Source organism: Micropterus salmoides, unplaced genomic scaffold (assembly GCF_014851395.1).
Source record: "Micropterus salmoides isolate LMB-PRFRI ecotype aquatic unplaced genomic scaffold, ASM1485139v1 Ms_hic_scaffold_6, whole genome shotgun sequence".
In the NCBI taxonomy this organism is placed as follows: domain Eukaryota; kingdom Metazoa; phylum Chordata; class Actinopteri; order Centrarchiformes; family Centrarchidae; genus Micropterus; species Micropterus salmoides.
The window spans coordinates 779,355-796,774 of NW_024044348.1; the positions used below are offsets into that span (position 1 = coordinate 779,355).

Genomic DNA, 17,420 nt, shown 5'->3' on the forward strand with positions numbered 1-17,420 from the left:
TGGAGCTAGCTAGCTTGGTTAGCAAGGTGCAGCCGTAATCCTCGTTTAAAAGTGATATTATCTTGTCTAGCCGACTCCTTGGAGTGTATTTTAGTAAAACCGAACCCTGAACAAGACATTTTTAGGTAACTAAAATGTTCCAATTAACATTCATGGACTGTGAAAAGGGACCTGACACCGACCACACCCCCAAAACAAGTTCATGGTTAGTTACAGTGTGGTGGATACGATTCATCTCGATCCTGATTGACAGGTTGGAGTGGTAGTGACTTGTCAATGAGCTTGTAGCCCCGCCCTAAAGCCCCCCCTGCTTCCTGGTCTCTGTTCCTCTAAATGGGACCATAATTTACTAAATGAACATCATGCTGTGTTGAAGAAGACTTGAAACTAGCGACTGAGACCAGAAACTCATCAGGAAAGTGTTTACTGAGGGAATAAATCAGCTGACAAGTAGAAACATTTTCTTTCTGCAGCCGCTGGAGTCGCCCCCTGCTGGCTGCTGGAGAGGACGCAGGTTTAAGGCTTCACTTTTCAGACGTTCGTGTTCAATTAAAGCTGCATTGATACATTTTTGGCAGGAGAAAAAAAAACAAAAACTTTTAGGACGATATTTTTGGATATTTGTGCAGTGATTTTAGTTGTCAGGTCTTTTGACTCTTTATCCCTTTGTCTTCAGATGAAAGGATGCTGCAGGGAACCGACGAAGGACTGAGCCCTACCTGAACACCCCTCCTCCCCCCGACCCTCAGAGCCCTCAGCGCCGCCATCCCATCATGAACCTGCTGTGCCGCGGACGCCTGAAGCTGCTGGTGGCGTCTCTCACGGCCATCGTCCTGCTCACCTGGCTCTACCTGCTGGCTGGAAACTTGGAGAGTGAGTACGAGCACATTTAAAGATATACCTGCGTATTAACGTGGAAATTGACCCAAATTGAGTTCTGCCAGGCATTTTCTCATTACTCAGTACAATCCGAGAATCCTCACTGTAATTTTCATGGAGACTGGCTTTGAAAAGCTGATTTATAATGAAAGAGTGGAGCTGTGGTTTGGGGAATCCAACCAGCGAGAACAGAAAACATCAATTATGAAACATTTTTTCTTTTTCTTTTTTTTTGCAACTCAGCTCAATTTCTCTTCGATCCGACTATTAAGTTCAATTTTTAAACACGGACTTTATTTTCTGTTCGGTTTGATTTTTCATTTCGACATCCCAATGAGCCACCAAGGCCGCATCAGCGAGCCGCAGTCAGCGCTTTTGTTGGATCACAGCAGCCGAGGTCAATTCAGAGAATGCTGCCGAGCTGTTTCCTGGAAAAGCGTTTTATAACACACAGATTGATACAGGCCGGTCGGAAAGTCACAGGCACAGCAGCCTGAGCTCAGTTTACAAGTACTGTACTGGTTACAAGTTGCTTTTGTCTTATTATTGGTCAAGATCCTTCGGCGTCGCTTTTTAATGTCCTGAGTACACGTAAGGTTCGTGCAGACTACACGGCTGTCAGTGTTGACGGGAGTCTTGAAGTCGTACACGAGCTGACAGCGGCTGTGTCACCCAACGCTGGTCTCCAAACCACGTTTAGTCAAGCAAACCTGTGAAACAGGAAATGACGCAACACATGAAACAGCTGTTGTTTGTTATTATACAGAAACATTCTAAATACAAAGGATATTTGCATGCTAGATATCTGGCTGGCGTCAGCATTTTGATGCGTCGCTGAGTAGTTCACACACGACTGGCGGCCGCCGATCGATCGCCGATTTACCCCTGATCACAGCCTGACGGTCGCCGAGCGGCTAATCTGGCAAAAAACTTGTGTATTGTGAGCTAGGCTTTAACCGTCGCTTCTGCACATGAAGGGCTCAGCGGTCAAGTTGGCAATAATAACTATGCAACATCCGGTTATTTCAAAATAAAACTAGTGGTTAACGTTGTGAAAGATCAGGCTTTGGGTTAAAATAAGTCAGGTAACCGTAACGTCACTGATAACGATCAATGTTGACTTTTGGTTTCACGCGGGAAACAAACGCTGGTCTCCTGGATGAAAGTCCGGTTTTTGACCCACCTCCTCACTCTGACTTTTCTGTTATTGACATAGCAATCCTACTTTTAGCTGTCATGCACTAAAGGGCTTCCTAATGCTTTGCAAGCCGACGCCAAGGGGTCTTGACCGCGTGTCCGTATGTGACGACTCGGGAGTGAGAACGGGTTTCACGGCAACTCTTGACCACATTGTCATGAAACGCGGGTGTTCCTGCCGGCAGAGCACCTAAGCATAGCTGAGAGCGTCTGTGGTTTTAACATCATCAAATGCTGAGATTGAAAGCTCAGTCGTGACCTCCGGAAACGGCAGTTAGCGAAACCGGAACTGTAGATGTTCAAATCTCCATTTTTCTGTTCAGGACTTCTCGTCAATGTTGACTTAAAAGTTGAGACTGAAAGCGATTGTTTGTACTTTAAGCCTCATGTCTCTGCCTTCCTACAGTATGTCCATTGCAAACGCAGGACGGACCACAACGCTGTGATCGGCTCCGTTTCCATAACATTTGAAGGGGATTTCTGAAATTGCGGCAAAATAAACTATGAAGCGCGTGGTTCCATCTGCCATCCCTGTGTGAACACATTCTGCTGTACGTGACCAGGCGAAATTAATATTTAAGCGGCTGTGATTCTGAAACATTATCACCTAAAATGGATTTGTGTCTTATTAATGCATGAATTCTCCTGATCCATGTGCACCCTGTGGTGGTTTTATTGATTTCCGTGGTGACGGAGACTGATGTGCAACAAGGGCGCCGACTCCAACCTAAGACGTAACGGTTAAACACGCACACACATGACCCCCTACTCTTGTTTATTCTCTCTTTTGGGGCTTACCGGTGGAGTGCAGGCATCTTTAAGGCGAGCAGAAGAACACTTCTCATGCTGTGGCGTAACAGTCAGTAAATAAACTTGCGAGGTTAACTGTCAGGTCCTGAAATATACGATAATTATCTCCTAATTGCCATCCCACTAGTGACGACATCATGTCGTAGCCCTTCCATCACACTGGAGTCCCGTCTGTCGTGCCCTGCAGGAGTTTTCTTAAAGAGTGGATTCTTCAAATGTTTGAATTTAAAGGCCCAGTAATCACACTTACTTGTTGTGGTGGAGCACAGCGTGACTTAAGGCTGCGTATGTTCTTCTGAGATATCGCACAAACACTAACGCAGTTTCTGGTAAGTACAGTACACTTTGAGGGACTCGTGGTGGGAAACCTCTCTCGCTCTCTCTCTCGCTCTAACGTGGATGGCCGCTGAGTCGACACGCTGCATGGATCTGTGGTGGAGTGAGCTTTAGGAGAACATCTGAGCAGCAACACTTCAGAAATAACCAGCGTCGTCTGACTGCAGATCAGATTTTGGTGGCCTCAGCTCTAGTTTCCTCGACTCCTCGTCTCTCTCGCTCTCTGTCTCGCTCTCCCTTCAGAGTTGCTTTTTTGTCCTGGACTGTAGTCAATCCAGTTTTGCCGAAGCAGGTTTTACAGTTTCTAATAGTATAATTGTAGTAAATTATACTATTCAGAATGTGAAAAAACACTATTAATTACACACACTGTAACAAAGGTAACGACATTTACACAAGCACAATTCTGAAGTACTTAAACCTTGAATATTTTAATGCTGCTTCTACTTCACTACATAACAGAAGGAAATATTTTACTTTTCTCTCCACTACGTTCATCTGACAGCTAATCTAAAGTTATCTATAAGATTAATCTTTTCTGTTAATGCATCTGTAACAGTAATCAATATAAAAACACACATTCTCCAGTTTAATAGGTGCTTTTATACTTTTTGTTTTCTACTTTGTCCACTGTCCGATTACACAAATGATAAAAAGCATCTACTACCTTCCTACTTCCTTCCTCGTCGCTGTCGTTTCCTTTTGCTCTCAGAAGAGGGTGTGAACATTCCCAGCATGCCTCACTTCAGCTGTGGGCCAGCTGCTGCTCCCAAGGGGTTAGAGGGAGAACAAGAGAGGAGAAGGTGAGGAAAGGGGAGATCAGGGGTGAGAAGAAAGAGATGGTGAACGACAGAGAGAGAAGGAAAGTAAGAAGACGAGGTGAGGGGGAAAGAGGAGATGGAGGGAGGAGGAGTGTAAGTGTGGGGAAAAAATACAATGAGCAATGATTAGAGGAGGAGGAGGAGAGTCTGGAGGAGGAGGAGGAGAGTCTGGGAGGAGGAGGAGGAGGAAGGAGGAGTGTAAGTGTGTGGAAAAAAATACAATGAGCAATGATTAGAGGAGGAGGAGGAGGAGAGTCTGGGAGGAGGAGGAGAGTCTGGGAGGAGGAGGAGAGTCTGGGAGGAGGAGGAGGAGGAGGAGGAGGAGGAGAGTCTGGGAGGAGGAAGGAGGAGTGTAAGGATATGGAGAAAATACAATGAGCAATGATTAGAGGAGGAGGAGGAGAGTCTGGGAAGAGGAGGAGGAGGAGGAGGAGGAGGAGAGTGGGAGGAGGAGGAGGAGGAGGAGGAGGAGGAGAGTCTGGGAGGAGGAGGTGAGGAAAGGGGAGATCAGGGTGAGAAGAAAGAGATGGTGAACGACAGAGAGAGAAGGAAAGTAAGAAGACGAGGTGAGGGGGGAAAGAGGAGATGGAGGAAGGAGGAGTGTAAGTGTGTGGAAAAAATACAATGAGCAATGATTAGAGGAGGAGGAGGAGAGCCTGGGGGGGGAGGAGGAGGAGGAGAGCCTGGGGGGAGGAGGAGGAGGAGAGCCTGGGGGGAGGAGGAGGAGGAGAGGAGAGCCTGGGGGGAGGAGGAGGAGGAGAGTCTGGGGGGAGGGGGAGGAGGAGGAGAGAGTCTGGGGAGAGGAGGAGGAGGAGGAGGAGAGTCTGGGAGGAGGAGGAGGAGAAGAGTCTGGGAGGAGTGTAGTGTGTGGAAAAAATACAATGAGCAATGATTAGAGGAGGAGGAGGAGAGCCTGGGGGAGGAGGAGGAGGAGGAGAGCCTGGGGGAGGAGGAGGAGGAGGAGAGCCTGGGGGGAGGAGGAGGAGGAGGAGAGCTGGGGGGAGGAGGAGAGTCTGGGGGGAGGGGGAGGAGGAGGAGGAGAGTCTGGGGGAGGAGGAGGAGGAGGAGGAGGAGGAGGAGGAGGAGGAGGAGAAGAGTCTGGGAGGAGTGTAAGGATAGGGAAAAAATACAATGAGCAATGATTAGAGGAGGAGGAGAGTCTGGGGGGAGGAGGAGGAGGAGGAGAGCCTGGGGGGAGGAGGAGGAGGAGGAGAGCCTGGGGGGAGGGGGAGGAGGAGGAGGAGAGTCTGGGGGGAGGAGGAGGAGGAGGAGGAGGAGGAGGAGACCAGAAACACAGCGGGATGGATGAAGAGAGAGTTGGAGGCTAACTGTAGTTATTAGCAAACAAAAGAGGAAATTGTTGGACTATTTTCTGCGGCGGATGAATCCACAACGTGGTGCTCCACATACATGCAAAGTAGTCGCTTTTCGGTGAAAATAGCATGTGTGATTCACGTGAATCGTGTAGATCTGACATGCAGAAATGATTCTCAGGTCATATGAAGGGGGTTGCCATTATAAGGTTTAGGCGGTGAGGCCCAGAGTGGCCGGGTGTTGTGCCATAAACACGTCGTCCTGTTTGTCCCCTCTGAGTTTGCATGTACAGATCTAGTGTGTGTGAGTTCATGGTGATGAAGGAACATGTGAGCCAGCGCAGCAGCGAGGCTCACTGATGGTTTAATAGATTCTGGACCACAATGGAGCTCAGACAGAAGGCACATCAGGCTGAGAGAAGTCTAGAATATTACCAGACGTATACTTTATCGAGAGAGGGAGAGGGATGCATTAAACTCCTGGCAGATCTAAATATTGTAAAATAAAAATTCACAGGAAAACTCGTATTTAAAAACACCTGAGCTTTGTGGTTTTTTTTCACCCTCGCTCTCCGTCGCGATGAACAGAGTCTTCGGTTAAAATGAGGAGAGGACAAACAAATGACTGCTCTGTTTTTGGTGGCTGTGACTATTTAAAGAAAGATTGAAGGAAATGAACTCAGCGGGTGACGCAGGAGCCTCGAGCATCACAGCAAAAGTAAAACATGTCCCTCAGTTTGTTTCTAAGTTACCTTTCTCTGCGGGTTTGTTTGTTGTAAAATTAAGGCGGACAACTTTAAACCTGCAATAACTGCTTTTTGTTTGGCCACTTGGGGGCAGTAACTTTGTGTCCCCTGATGAATGTGAGTCCAGTCTTCTTTCGGTTAGCTCTGTTTTGGGTTCTCCACCCGCTGTGTACGGTGGCTTTCGCCAAAAACCAGTAAAGTTGCAGGCAGGCAGATAAACAATGAGCTGAAACTCAGTATAAAGCTCTAAAAAGGCGACGGGAGCTGCAGACTGAGGTCCTGATTCTCTGCAGGTTCACACCGTCATACATGGTTATTATAGAAATATCTAATCATAGATGAAACAATATGGTTTATATTAAACCACTTGAATCAAGGTGTCGAGGTAGTTTATTTATCATTACACAGCACAAGGAAAAAAAACCTTTGTAGTCCCTTCAAGCTACACACAGAACTTAGAATATGGTAACATGTAAAATAAAATATACAATCTTTATTATAATAATTCTTCAGAGCATATTTTGACTTTGTCAGACTATTTATGTGATCATCTGAGGATCATCTTGAGCACCAAGCATCACTGATCTAATCCACCTCCGCTCATCTTGCCGGAGTCTTGTACTCGGACACAAGACTCCGGCAGGCGGATCGCCTGCCGAGTGCTGGTGATGGAGCAGGTGTCTGTAAAGATGTGTGGGCACAACAGTCTCATTGTCCCATTTTGTCTAGACGGGACCTTTAAGTCCAAGCTCGGTCAGCATGGCTCCGATCCCGACTCTCTGGTCCAGTTGACCTGGCCGGGCGGATCCTCTCTAGCCACTTGAAAACTAAAACCTAAAATAACATACCCAAAATGAATCTGTAATAACTCCTCAACCATTAGGCCTGGATGCATAATTCTGGTCAGAAGATCAACTGAACCTAAATGAACGTATTTATTTTTCTGTTAGAGTAAATGGAGATGCAATAAAGGAAAATATATTTTCATCCTCGTCTGGTATAAAGTGTATTTTAATAGCAATATCACCATCAAAACCATCATCCAGCTCAATATAATGCACCTGTAACTATAACTGTAACGATGCATTTGATGAAAATAAACTAATATACAACGGTTATTACACAATATTTCAGAATATACCAGGCGAATGTTCATGTTTTAGCCATATTTACTGTTTATATGTTCACTTTAATTGGGAGTTTTCTTCAAAACACTGTTTCTGTCCATACAACCATGTTCCAAATAACAGAAAGCTTCCAAAACATCGAAATATTGATTAAAAACAGTGAATATTTTGATCAACATTCCTGTGACCAAAAGCACACCCATGTTTTACTGACCCACACCTTGACAACAGAACATCCTGTAAGTGGGCTCGTTCTCTCCGTATTGAAGAGACATATCGTTTGGTATATTGGGTGTCCAAAGCAACACTTCAACCTAAGAGCAGCTATTGCGCAATACTAAGATAGCTGCAGCAGCGATCTCTTTACACACAAACAGCTGTTTTTGGACTGAAGACAGCGAAAAGGGCAAAAGCAAGTCAGCGGTTGTAACTGTGAATGTATATCTGTGCGTTTGTTGTTGGCTAATAAGTCTGAGTTTGGTGATTTGAGTGATCTGAGTTACAGCTGATGGGAGTTGGAGCTGAGGTGTAGGATGAGAGATCTACAAGGCAGTAAATGCAGCCATGTCTACAGTGATTACAGAGCGATTTATGTTGTGATACAAGCTCATTTAGATGCTTGATGTTTAATGTGTGTTTTGGTGTGGATAAAAACGGCCGGTTTGAGATGCTAGCTGAGCCTCCTAGCTTCGCAGAGGTGTGTAGCATGCATAGGGTGACAAAGTACTAGGATCAGACATGGATTTCCTATTTGCATTTTGAAAATCGATCGTCGTCCGTGCTTAAATGGCTAGGTCATTGTTTCAGCAATAAAAAAACTGACGAAAAACACAAATGCTGCGCCGTTTGGAGGAGCAGCTGCATCTACGTGAGCAGGCTCCGTTGCCATAGTGAATATCTCCTGTTCCTGTCGATTTAAAGGAGACATATTATGCTTTTCCACAATGTTACGATGTCAGATGTTCGTATTAAACATGACCAAAGTTTCAAATGATGAGGTAAAAGTACTAAAAAGAAATCCCTGTGATCATAAACCTCAGCTATCCCCCAGTTCTGTTTTTTCTACTAATGGCTCAGTATGATGTCATTCTGAGCCAGATTTCCAAATATGGTCATTTGCTCCAGGCAGAGAATGCTGGCCACGCCCACAAAGGAACATGCAGACCTATCCCTGCGGCAACCTGGTAAACGCATTAAGCTGATGATACACGGGGCAACTTTTTGAGCAATGTTGCTGGGCAATCTTGCTGGTGGCAAGTCCAATGTGGTGGGGGAAGGGGATTACGGTGGTAATCTTTACATTGCCCAGTACTATTGCTTTAAAAGTTGATCTGTGTATCATCAGCTTTAGACGATGGCCAATCAGAAGACAGCGGGCTCTGGAGTGGGGGGGTCTCAAACAAACAGAAGCATAAACAGCTTGTTTCAGACAGATGCTGAAATGAGGGCCAGTATAAGATAGAAAATACTTTTTTGAACTTTGAATTATGCAAAGCTGCCATACAGGAGTCACAGAACTATAGAAACAATTATAGCTCAGCCCGTTTTATCGAATCCAGTCAATCATTCAATAAATTTTCAGCAATAATGGCAATTCAGACAAAGTGTAGTGGCGTTTAAAGGCGCTACCGGCCGCTGCATCCACATGCGACGCCACTGCCATGAAGTTTACTTTGCCAAATGCTGCTGTAGCTGGAAGGCAATGAAGTATCCAAATGTGCACATGACTGAAACATGGATGGACAATGTCAGCAGAGGTTTTACATAAATTTGAGTCTCCTGTCGGGTCTCCTGAGTGTTTTCTGGTAATTTGTCTGCTTCAGTTCAGTGAAACGACCGGCTACCTTTTTGTTTTTCTGATGTTATAACTCCAAGAGTCTGTCTGAGTTGAGAAGATTCTCTTTATAATTAAATGTTGGTCAACTTCAATCAATTACAGTTTTTAATTAGAAAAAGACCGTTATTTATTCAAAGCAAAGGCATCTCTGCTAGCACTCATATTTTTACTTCCACTTACGTCTTTAGCAGCAAAACATACACATCCCACCCTGAGGCACTCTGGGAATGTTCACACCCCAGTCTGTCAGGAAAGAGCGAGGGCTGGAGGCAAGTGGAGGAAGATGGAGAACAAGTGTGATGAGCCAATTTTCAAGTGTGAGACTCACGAGAACATGTCGCTCGCAAACCCTCTGCGTGTTTGAACCATCAACTACAAACCCACGGCGTCTGTGGTGTCACCTCGGGGTTTGTGAAGAGACGATTTGAAGCTGGAGTTCAGGTTTAGACTTCCTGTCAGCTTGAAGGTTTTGAGTAACAGAAGACAGAGAGTCTCTTAGCAGCTGCCATCCTCAATATGCTCAAATATAACTGTAAATACTCAAATTGCCTTTTGTGAAAACGTCTCACTTTCCTTTTCTGGTTCAGTGTCTTCATGGATCTTATATGGAGGTGCACAGTTTCGAGGTTCTGGTCTTATTACAAGTGGCAAATATTGCACATTTATCTGACTGATGTATTTACTTTGCAGATTATAATATTACATCACTGATTATAGATCATATACTGTTTGGGTTACATTAGATAATTAGCAGTAAACACAGTGTACAGCAGCGGCTGATGGGAATGTCATTAGTTCTGCAGGTATTTGATCATAAACCAAAGTGTTGGACACATTAATTAGGATCACCTAAGTTCGTACAGTTCATCCTGAGGGCAACATGAAGGTCTGAACTCTTCATCACAATCCAACTGTTGTGTAGATGTTTCAGTGGTTTTCCTTCTCATGAGCCGTGTGGCTAAAAATACACATTAGAGATAAGTGTCCCGTTTCAGACGTATTTCCAGGACACTTTATAACCGTACAACTTTCCTGCAAAAACAGCTGAAAATATCTTTCTTACTGTAATTTTTGCATTTAAAAACACTAAAAATTGACCTAAAAAGAACACAAAGGAGTTAAACAAATCTTAAAACGTCATTTGAATTATTAATTAAAGAGAATTTGTCCTCTTGTGACATTTTTGTCGTACCAGAGGATGTTTCAACCTTTTTGTGCCAGTTTTGAACATGCTATACATAGCTAACCTGTCATTAGCAGTTAGAATATAATTTAGGGCTGTTACACCAAAGTACAAAAAACAATTTTATAGTGGTTTGGAAAAAGTTAAATATTTGAACAATTGAGACAAAAACTCACCACATCGTGGGCTTCACAGGGGGCTTCAGTACCATTAACTTTAAATGGGTCTTTCAACCAAATAAGGTTGTCCGTTAAATTGTCCAATTCAAATTTAGATATGGTGTCACACCAGAGGACAAAATGTATCAAGCTCCTACGCTTTTAGAAATACATGGATGAAATAAATGATTGCCATTTACTAAAATAGACATTATGCCTGAGGTTTTTATGTGTCATTTTATTTCATAAAGGTTGTGATTTATTGAACCATGCCTGAGACAGTCGCACTGTAGGACAAGTTTGAGATTTGGCTAAGAAAACTAATAACAAAGCTGTTTTTACAACAACAGGTCCTTGTAAAACAAATCAAGGTTTAACTGTTTATTGCACTTTGCATCATGACAAAATGTAAGCCGAACACAGCATAGAAACACGAGCTTTAATCTTTGAGGAGGGTTACAGACCCGTCTGAATCTCTCTGCGTCTCCCTCCACAGATGGTCGCTCCCTCCTGCTGGCTCCCTGTCTGGCCGACACACCGGCAGCCCGAGTCCTGGAGCGAGCCGTCCTCGAGTCGCGGGTTCGAGAGGTGGAGGAAGAGAACCGCCAGATCCGGTTGCAGCTCAGCCAATCGCAAGGCACCGCCGCCCAGCCGCCGGACGGCAACTATGGCAACCAGCAGTGGGGAGCCTCCGCGGACACGGGGCCCGAGGACGGGGACAACACGGCAGAGGAGAAGAACAACCACACGGAGTGTCCCCGATCGCCCACCGTCCAGAAGTGTGAGGTCAGGAAACACAACACCCAGCTGTTCACCTGTTAGACCAAAATAAAAGACAAGGCGGCGATCAGGCGAGTTTTACCGCTTGTAATAACATTAACATGCCAAAACTGGTTACATCAGAATCCACATCAAAGATCCCCCCTGCCCAGTTAGGTCAGTTTCAGTTCAGTCACACATGGGGCGTCAGCTTCTGGGGTTACCAGGAGTTTAATGTACCAGTGATTTAGAACACTCCATCAGAAACACATCTTTTCCAACACTAGCTCCTTCTATTACTATATTTACTTCATTTACTCTGCTGTTCTGCCTGACGGAAGTATCTCAGGGAGTATCTGGATTTATATGATATTCAGTTCCGTTACTCAGGGTTCCCAGAGGATTTGTGCATCTCTGAAACTTCCTCTGTGAAGAACACACTGGTGTTGGCAGCGTACGGCACGATTCATGTTATACGCTAGATCAGGGGTATTCAGGAACTTTTCTCTAACTGGACCTCTTTGAATTTTAACTGAAGCAAAGCTCCGGATCATCGTGACCACTAACTTGCGTTATTATTATATATTATACATTATTCATACCATAACCTGTAGTTGCATCAACAACTGACTGTCAGATCAAATAATATTTCAATAATATTTCAGTTTTCACATCAAACTGGAGGGAGAATAAATAACTACTAATAATAAATTCTAAATTTAAGTAAACTAAAGGCTGCAATAAAAAAATAAACCTCTGTGCTGGATGCAGGGTGATTGGACATCGAGTGTCTTGTGGAAAACTGTTCAAAGGAAGGTTTACACTCAACCACACCTCACCAGCCAGGAGGATGTTGCAAGAATTCACCTTACTTAAAGAACGTGAAGAGAAAAGCCGAACACGACAGAAATAAACTCTAATCTTAATAAAAAATGGTGCGTTCGTGAAACAAACACCATTTGTTGCTTTAATCACGATGTGTAAATCTAATTATTTCACACCGGAAACAAAAGCCGTTAGGAGGAATACATTCCCTCTTAAAGGAAAGAAATAGTGTTACCAGGTGGACGGCACGGCGAATCGCCGCAGTTCAGTAATCCCAGAGGTAACCCACGCAATCTCACCACAGTCACTTCAGATAAAGGGATGTCTTGCAGTAATCCAGAAAGCTCCAGCATACTGTATATCCTGCAGCTAAGACTTTATTCCTTCGTTTGAGAGTCGTCTGGAAGTCTGAGTTCACTAAACGCCGTCTGCTTCACCTGCCTGCGAGCTCCATACACCTGCCAAAACGCCCCCCCCCCCCCCCCCCTTCCTCTTAACACACGAGTGAGCAGCAGATAACCACGAAATAAATAATAATATAATGACAATTCCAGAATCCATATTGCAACCTGGGTTTACGTTGCACGCCCCTGATATAATGTACAGCATTTACATATGGGAGTGAAAATAATATACAGTATCTCACAAAAGTGAGTCCACCCCTCACATTTTTGTAAATATTTGATTAAATGTTTTCATGTGACGTCGCTGAAGAAATGACACTTTGCTACACTGTAAAGCACCTTGCACTGTGTGCCGTTTCACATCTTGGCCAGGACATCCTTGTAAAAGAGATTAAAAATCTCAATGGATTTATTTCCTGGTAAAATAAAGGTTAAATAAAAGTAGTGAGTGTACAGCTTGTATAACAGTGTACATTTGCTGTCCCCTCAAAATAACACATTTTGTACTCAAATTCAGTACATTAATGTCTAAACCACTGGCAACAGCCAGAAGTTTAGACATTAATAGCTGTGTGATGTGTTACTTTGAGGGGACTGCAAAGTTACACTATAATTCAGAAAAAGATAAAATCAGATATTTACAAAGATGTGAGGGGTGTACTCACTTTTATGAGATACTGTACGTGTACCATCAGAACTGCGATACCCGAAGGTAGTCTCAGGTGACTATTACAGTGTTGACGGGGACTAAAATCCGAGGGAACACACTCTTTGATGTCTTTTCCAGCCTTTGAGCTCCAACTTTTCAAAGACTTTTCTGCTCAAAAGCGGGTGATGTGAAATCATACACATATGAGAGACTAAATATGAAATTTCACATCAGAGAGTTCTGTGAATGTCCTGGATTATGGGAAGATGTCTGGTGTGAGCTGCTTCTATCTCCAAAAAAAAGAGGTGACTGTTCAGAAACTTAAAAAGTAGAGCTTCTGTTTTGAAGCAGAAATTCGCAACAAGGTGTGGAGTTAGATAGCTGTGGTCACATGTCGTCATTACAATCTGCCGGGAGAAAAGGGGAGAGAGAGAGTGTGAAAGTGTGGACGTGTGAAGTGAAATGGCTTCAGGCCGCCTCTTTTCTGAAACTGACCCCTCCACGTCTCCTGTCTCCGCAGCTGATCCACGTAGCGTGCGTTTGTGCCGGTCACAACGCCAGCAGAGACGTGGTCACGCTGGTGAAGTCTGTCCTCTTTCACAGGTGAGTCAGTTTATTCACAAACAGAAAAATGTGACACGCTGAATTTTCATTTCAGACCTTTCCCGTCTCTCTGAATCTGTAACCTTGTTTCGACTCCACTTTTCTTTATTTGAAGCTGAAGTGGCTTTTACTCAGATTTGTACAGGCCTTGAAAATCCTTGAGTAGTAGCAGACTTGGAGGGGGGGGGGACATTAAGATAGGAAGTTTCTGGAAATGAAAAGTAAAAATGAAACTTTTTAATGACATCTACTTTTTTGAAGCACGTGAATTCAAGAAAAACCCAAACTCTCTTAGTCCCAGCATCGTTCCCTCCAATCTTAAAAAAGAAAAGTTTAAAATGAATGAATTACTGTATTTCTGTTATAAGTTTGTATGAGGGGTTGACGGGGGTTCTGGGCTTTGTTGCTGACTTCATTCAGCTCTGCTCCCTTCGTTGTGCTGCTTTTCTTTCTTTTTATGCTTTTAAAGATCTAAACATCAATTTTCTTTCCTATATTTGAGCCTATTTGATGTGCTGTTGGTTTGAGAATGACCTGGATGTTCCTTTTAGCTGTATTTTAATTGCAAATGAAACTCTTGAGTGCTTCTTCTTGTAGACCTTTCAGGGAGTCTAACTGTCCCCGTGTTAGAGATATTTTTATCTCTCTAAATTGTTTTTCCGCTCAGTGGGGCTGAAGTCCATGTCCGTCTCTCTCCCCGGTAAATACTGGTTTTAGGTCATTGTTCTGGCCTTGAACATGTTTACAGGAAGGTCTTACAATAAAGAGTGAAAATACATGTGACGAGTTTCTGTGAACTTGAAGTGTTTATAGAATCAATCTGGTGACATCTATATCTTTGATATTGAGAGCAAATCTCATGAGAAGACCGAGGCTGTATTGAAACCTGCCTACAATACTAGCAGCACGTACTAATGTGGCCTAAATGTAGTATGTAGTGAAAAGATCTCCAGTATACATCAGACCAGTCTACCTCTTGTCCCACAATGCAGAGTGCCAGAACGGTGACAACAACTTTTAAAAACCTTAATTTAAAATAATCAGGCGGTCTCAACAAGCGGTCAGTGTTGAAATGGCGAACGGCAGCATCGCTGCGTCAGCGGTGGCCGAGGCGAGAAATATAACTTCTGTATGTCGTGTTTTCTTATTGACAGCTCGCTGAGGTTAACGCTGCTAAACATTAGCTTAGCAGGCTTAATAAGAGTTGTGGGCTTCTTATGGGTAGTCAGGTAGCTCGTTACCGCTGGGCTGCAGCCTTGTTCCCCTCACACGAGATTAAATCAGAAAAAAATGCTTATTTATATTCCTCCAATTGTTTACTTCCACTTTCCTAAACAGGAAACTGGCTAAGCCTGGCCTAGCATACTGTAAAATAAATCCATTTAACATACTGCATACTATGAAGGGTAGTATGTAGTCGTACTGCGGTTGCTGGTAGTCTCTAGTAGGCGGTTCTGAATAACAACAACGTGTCTGACTTCCTGTCTGTGGTGGTGAAGGAAACCGTCACCCGGTGCAGCAGAGGAGCTCTTTGGCAGCGGCTCCCAAACTCTTTCACATCCCTAAACTGACACAATTAGACCACGGACCCCCGTTTGATAATCTTCTGTCCCAGTGTCCTCCATCAGATTTTAGATTGTAGATGTTTTATAACAGAAACAGGCTCGAAACAGTCAGACATGCTGTCACTGTGTCACTTGGATGAAAATAAATGATTCCCCTTTTTGCTGGGGACCCTCTCGGGGTCCCCAGGGGGTCCCCAGCCCCACTTGGAGAACAACTACTCTATGGAGCAGATGCACCAGGCTGTGATACACACAGTACTTGTTAGTAGATAAAGTCTGCTAGAATGGAAATAAATGATAGAATATCACCTGAAATATCCTTTAACCAGGAGGTAATTAAAATTATTGAGTGGGGTGGTGATGGCGCAGTGGATAAATGTAAATGCTCCGTACTTGTATAGCGCCTTTCTAGTCTTTTCGACCACTCAAAGCGCTTTTACACTACATCTGCATTCACCAGTCACACACATTCATACACTGAGCCTAAGTGCTCAGACAGAAACGAACATTCACATTCGTACACTGGCGGAACAGCCAGGGGCAATTCAGGGTTCAGCATCTTGCCCAAGGACACTTCGACATACAGCCTGGGGCAGCCAGGGATTGAACCGCCGACCTTTCGTTTAACGGCCAACCGGCTCCACACAGCCGCCCCATAAGACATGTACCTTTGGTGTGAGAGACCCGGGTTCGAATCCACCGTGACCCATCCACCATTGTGTCCCTGAGCAAGACACTTCGTTGCTCCAGAGGCGTGCGACCTCTGACACGTACAGCAGCTGTAAGTCGCTTTGGATAAAAGCGTCAGATAAATGAATAAATGTAATGATTAAAAAAGAGCACAAATCATAAGTCTACGCTTGAATATTGATTTTTACTTGCTTTGAGAGACATAATCTTGTTTGCTGTAAACTGCAGGGTGGGAGGGTTTGCTTTTTGACAGTAATACCACAGTTAAATCTGTTTATTTGGATCCTCTTTAGAAAATGTGAGTGTTTTCGGGGCAAATCGGGTAATGAAAAGGAAAATAAAACAGTATAGCCATAAACACAGTTTTCATTTTGTGTTTTAAACTTTCAGTAGGCGCCCTTTGTTTTAGATTTTGACCGCAACCAAACCCGAACTAGCATAACAGTCTTTCTCTCCCAGAAGGAACCTTCTTGACCTTGACGTCTCCCGTTTTTTCCCTCTCAATTCCTCAGGAGAAATCCTCTTCACTTTCATTTCATCACCGACACAGTGGCCAATCGCATCCTGAGTTCTTTGTTTCAGTCCTGGATGGTCCCGTCTGTGCAAGTCAGCTTCTACGACGCAGACGAACTCAAGGTAAGAGGACGACATGAAACGCTCACACACCTCGTCTAAAAACAAAGCCATGTCGGTCCTCGTCCACACACACCTCTACGTATCCTCGTTTCCTGCTCTCTGCTGGGACAAGGTGAGCCAAAATCACGTCCCACATTTACCATATCAAAGGAGAATCTCTCAGCTCCAAAGCAGCAGCCAGTTGTGAGGATACAGTCGAGTTAAATGTGTTATAAATCTCCTTCGGAGCAGGTTTACAGAGCATCAAAGATGAGAGACATCAATACAAAAGACTGCACAGTTCTGACACGCCACCAATTCTAAAGCAGGAGGTCCCAGCTTGGGTTTTCATGCGCCTGTCACATGGTATGCCACATTAGCAGAGATCAGAGGACTGTTTAGGTGTTAACTGGATGTTATTTCAGGATGTGGCGGAGGGTCACTCTTCAGTTTAGCCTTGATTTAGACTGACAGCCAAATCTCTCACATTAAAGTAAGAAGCACCACATAATAAAACCATGTCTGATATTTCTGATGTTGTGTTCATGTGCTTGGATAGAATATTAGACACTTTAGTATGTGTAATACAGTCTCTACACACCCTGTAAAACTCTACTATATGGCCGATGGACATTAAAGACTACGTGAATGTCTCAAGGCGCTTTCACGCTGCCCAGTTTTCCGGGATTATTACGCTAATACGGCAGCTCGCTGCGCTGGAAAGAGGGGTCCGATCTGATCCGCCGGGAATGTTGGTAGTAACGGAGGCGGAAAGATGTCTGTGTGAAAAGCCGGCATGCCGGAACAGGAGGTGACGTTTCAAGCTGTTGTTACCAGTCGCGGCCTTTTTCTATCTGTCTAAATCCAGCGACTCCGGCTGCGCCACGGCTTCGTTAGGTCCCC

At 44.3% G+C, this 17,420-nt stretch overlaps 1 protein-coding gene across 1 annotated transcript; it reads left to right on the forward strand.

Moving 5' to 3' along the window:
* The first annotated feature begins 652 nt into the window (after positions 1-652).
* LOC119890583 (LARGE xylosyl- and glucuronyltransferase 2-like) lies at positions 653-16,577 on the forward strand. Its single transcript, XM_038701912.1, has 4 exons — positions 653-873; positions 10,904-11,193; positions 13,565-13,647; positions 16,415-16,577. The coding sequence occupies exons 1-4, from the start codon at positions 774-776 to the stop codon at positions 16,575-16,577; spliced, it is 636 nt and encodes a 211-aa protein (XP_038557840.1). The 5' UTR covers positions 653-773.
* Positions 16,578-17,420: the final 843 nt, after the last annotated feature.

Coding starts and splice junctions, on each gene's coding strand:
- LOC119890583 (XM_038701912.1), top strand. CDS start 774: ATGAACCTGCTGTGCCGCGGACGCCTGAAGCTGCTGGTGGCGTCTCTC. Junction 874..10,903: donor GCTGGCTGGAAACTTGGAGA/GTGAGTACGAGC, acceptor CTCCCTCCACAG/ATGGTCGCTCCCTCCTGCTG. Junction 11,194..13,564: donor CCACCGTCCAGAAGTGTGAG/GTCAGGAAACAC, acceptor CTGTCTCCGCAG/CTGATCCACGTAGCGTGCGT.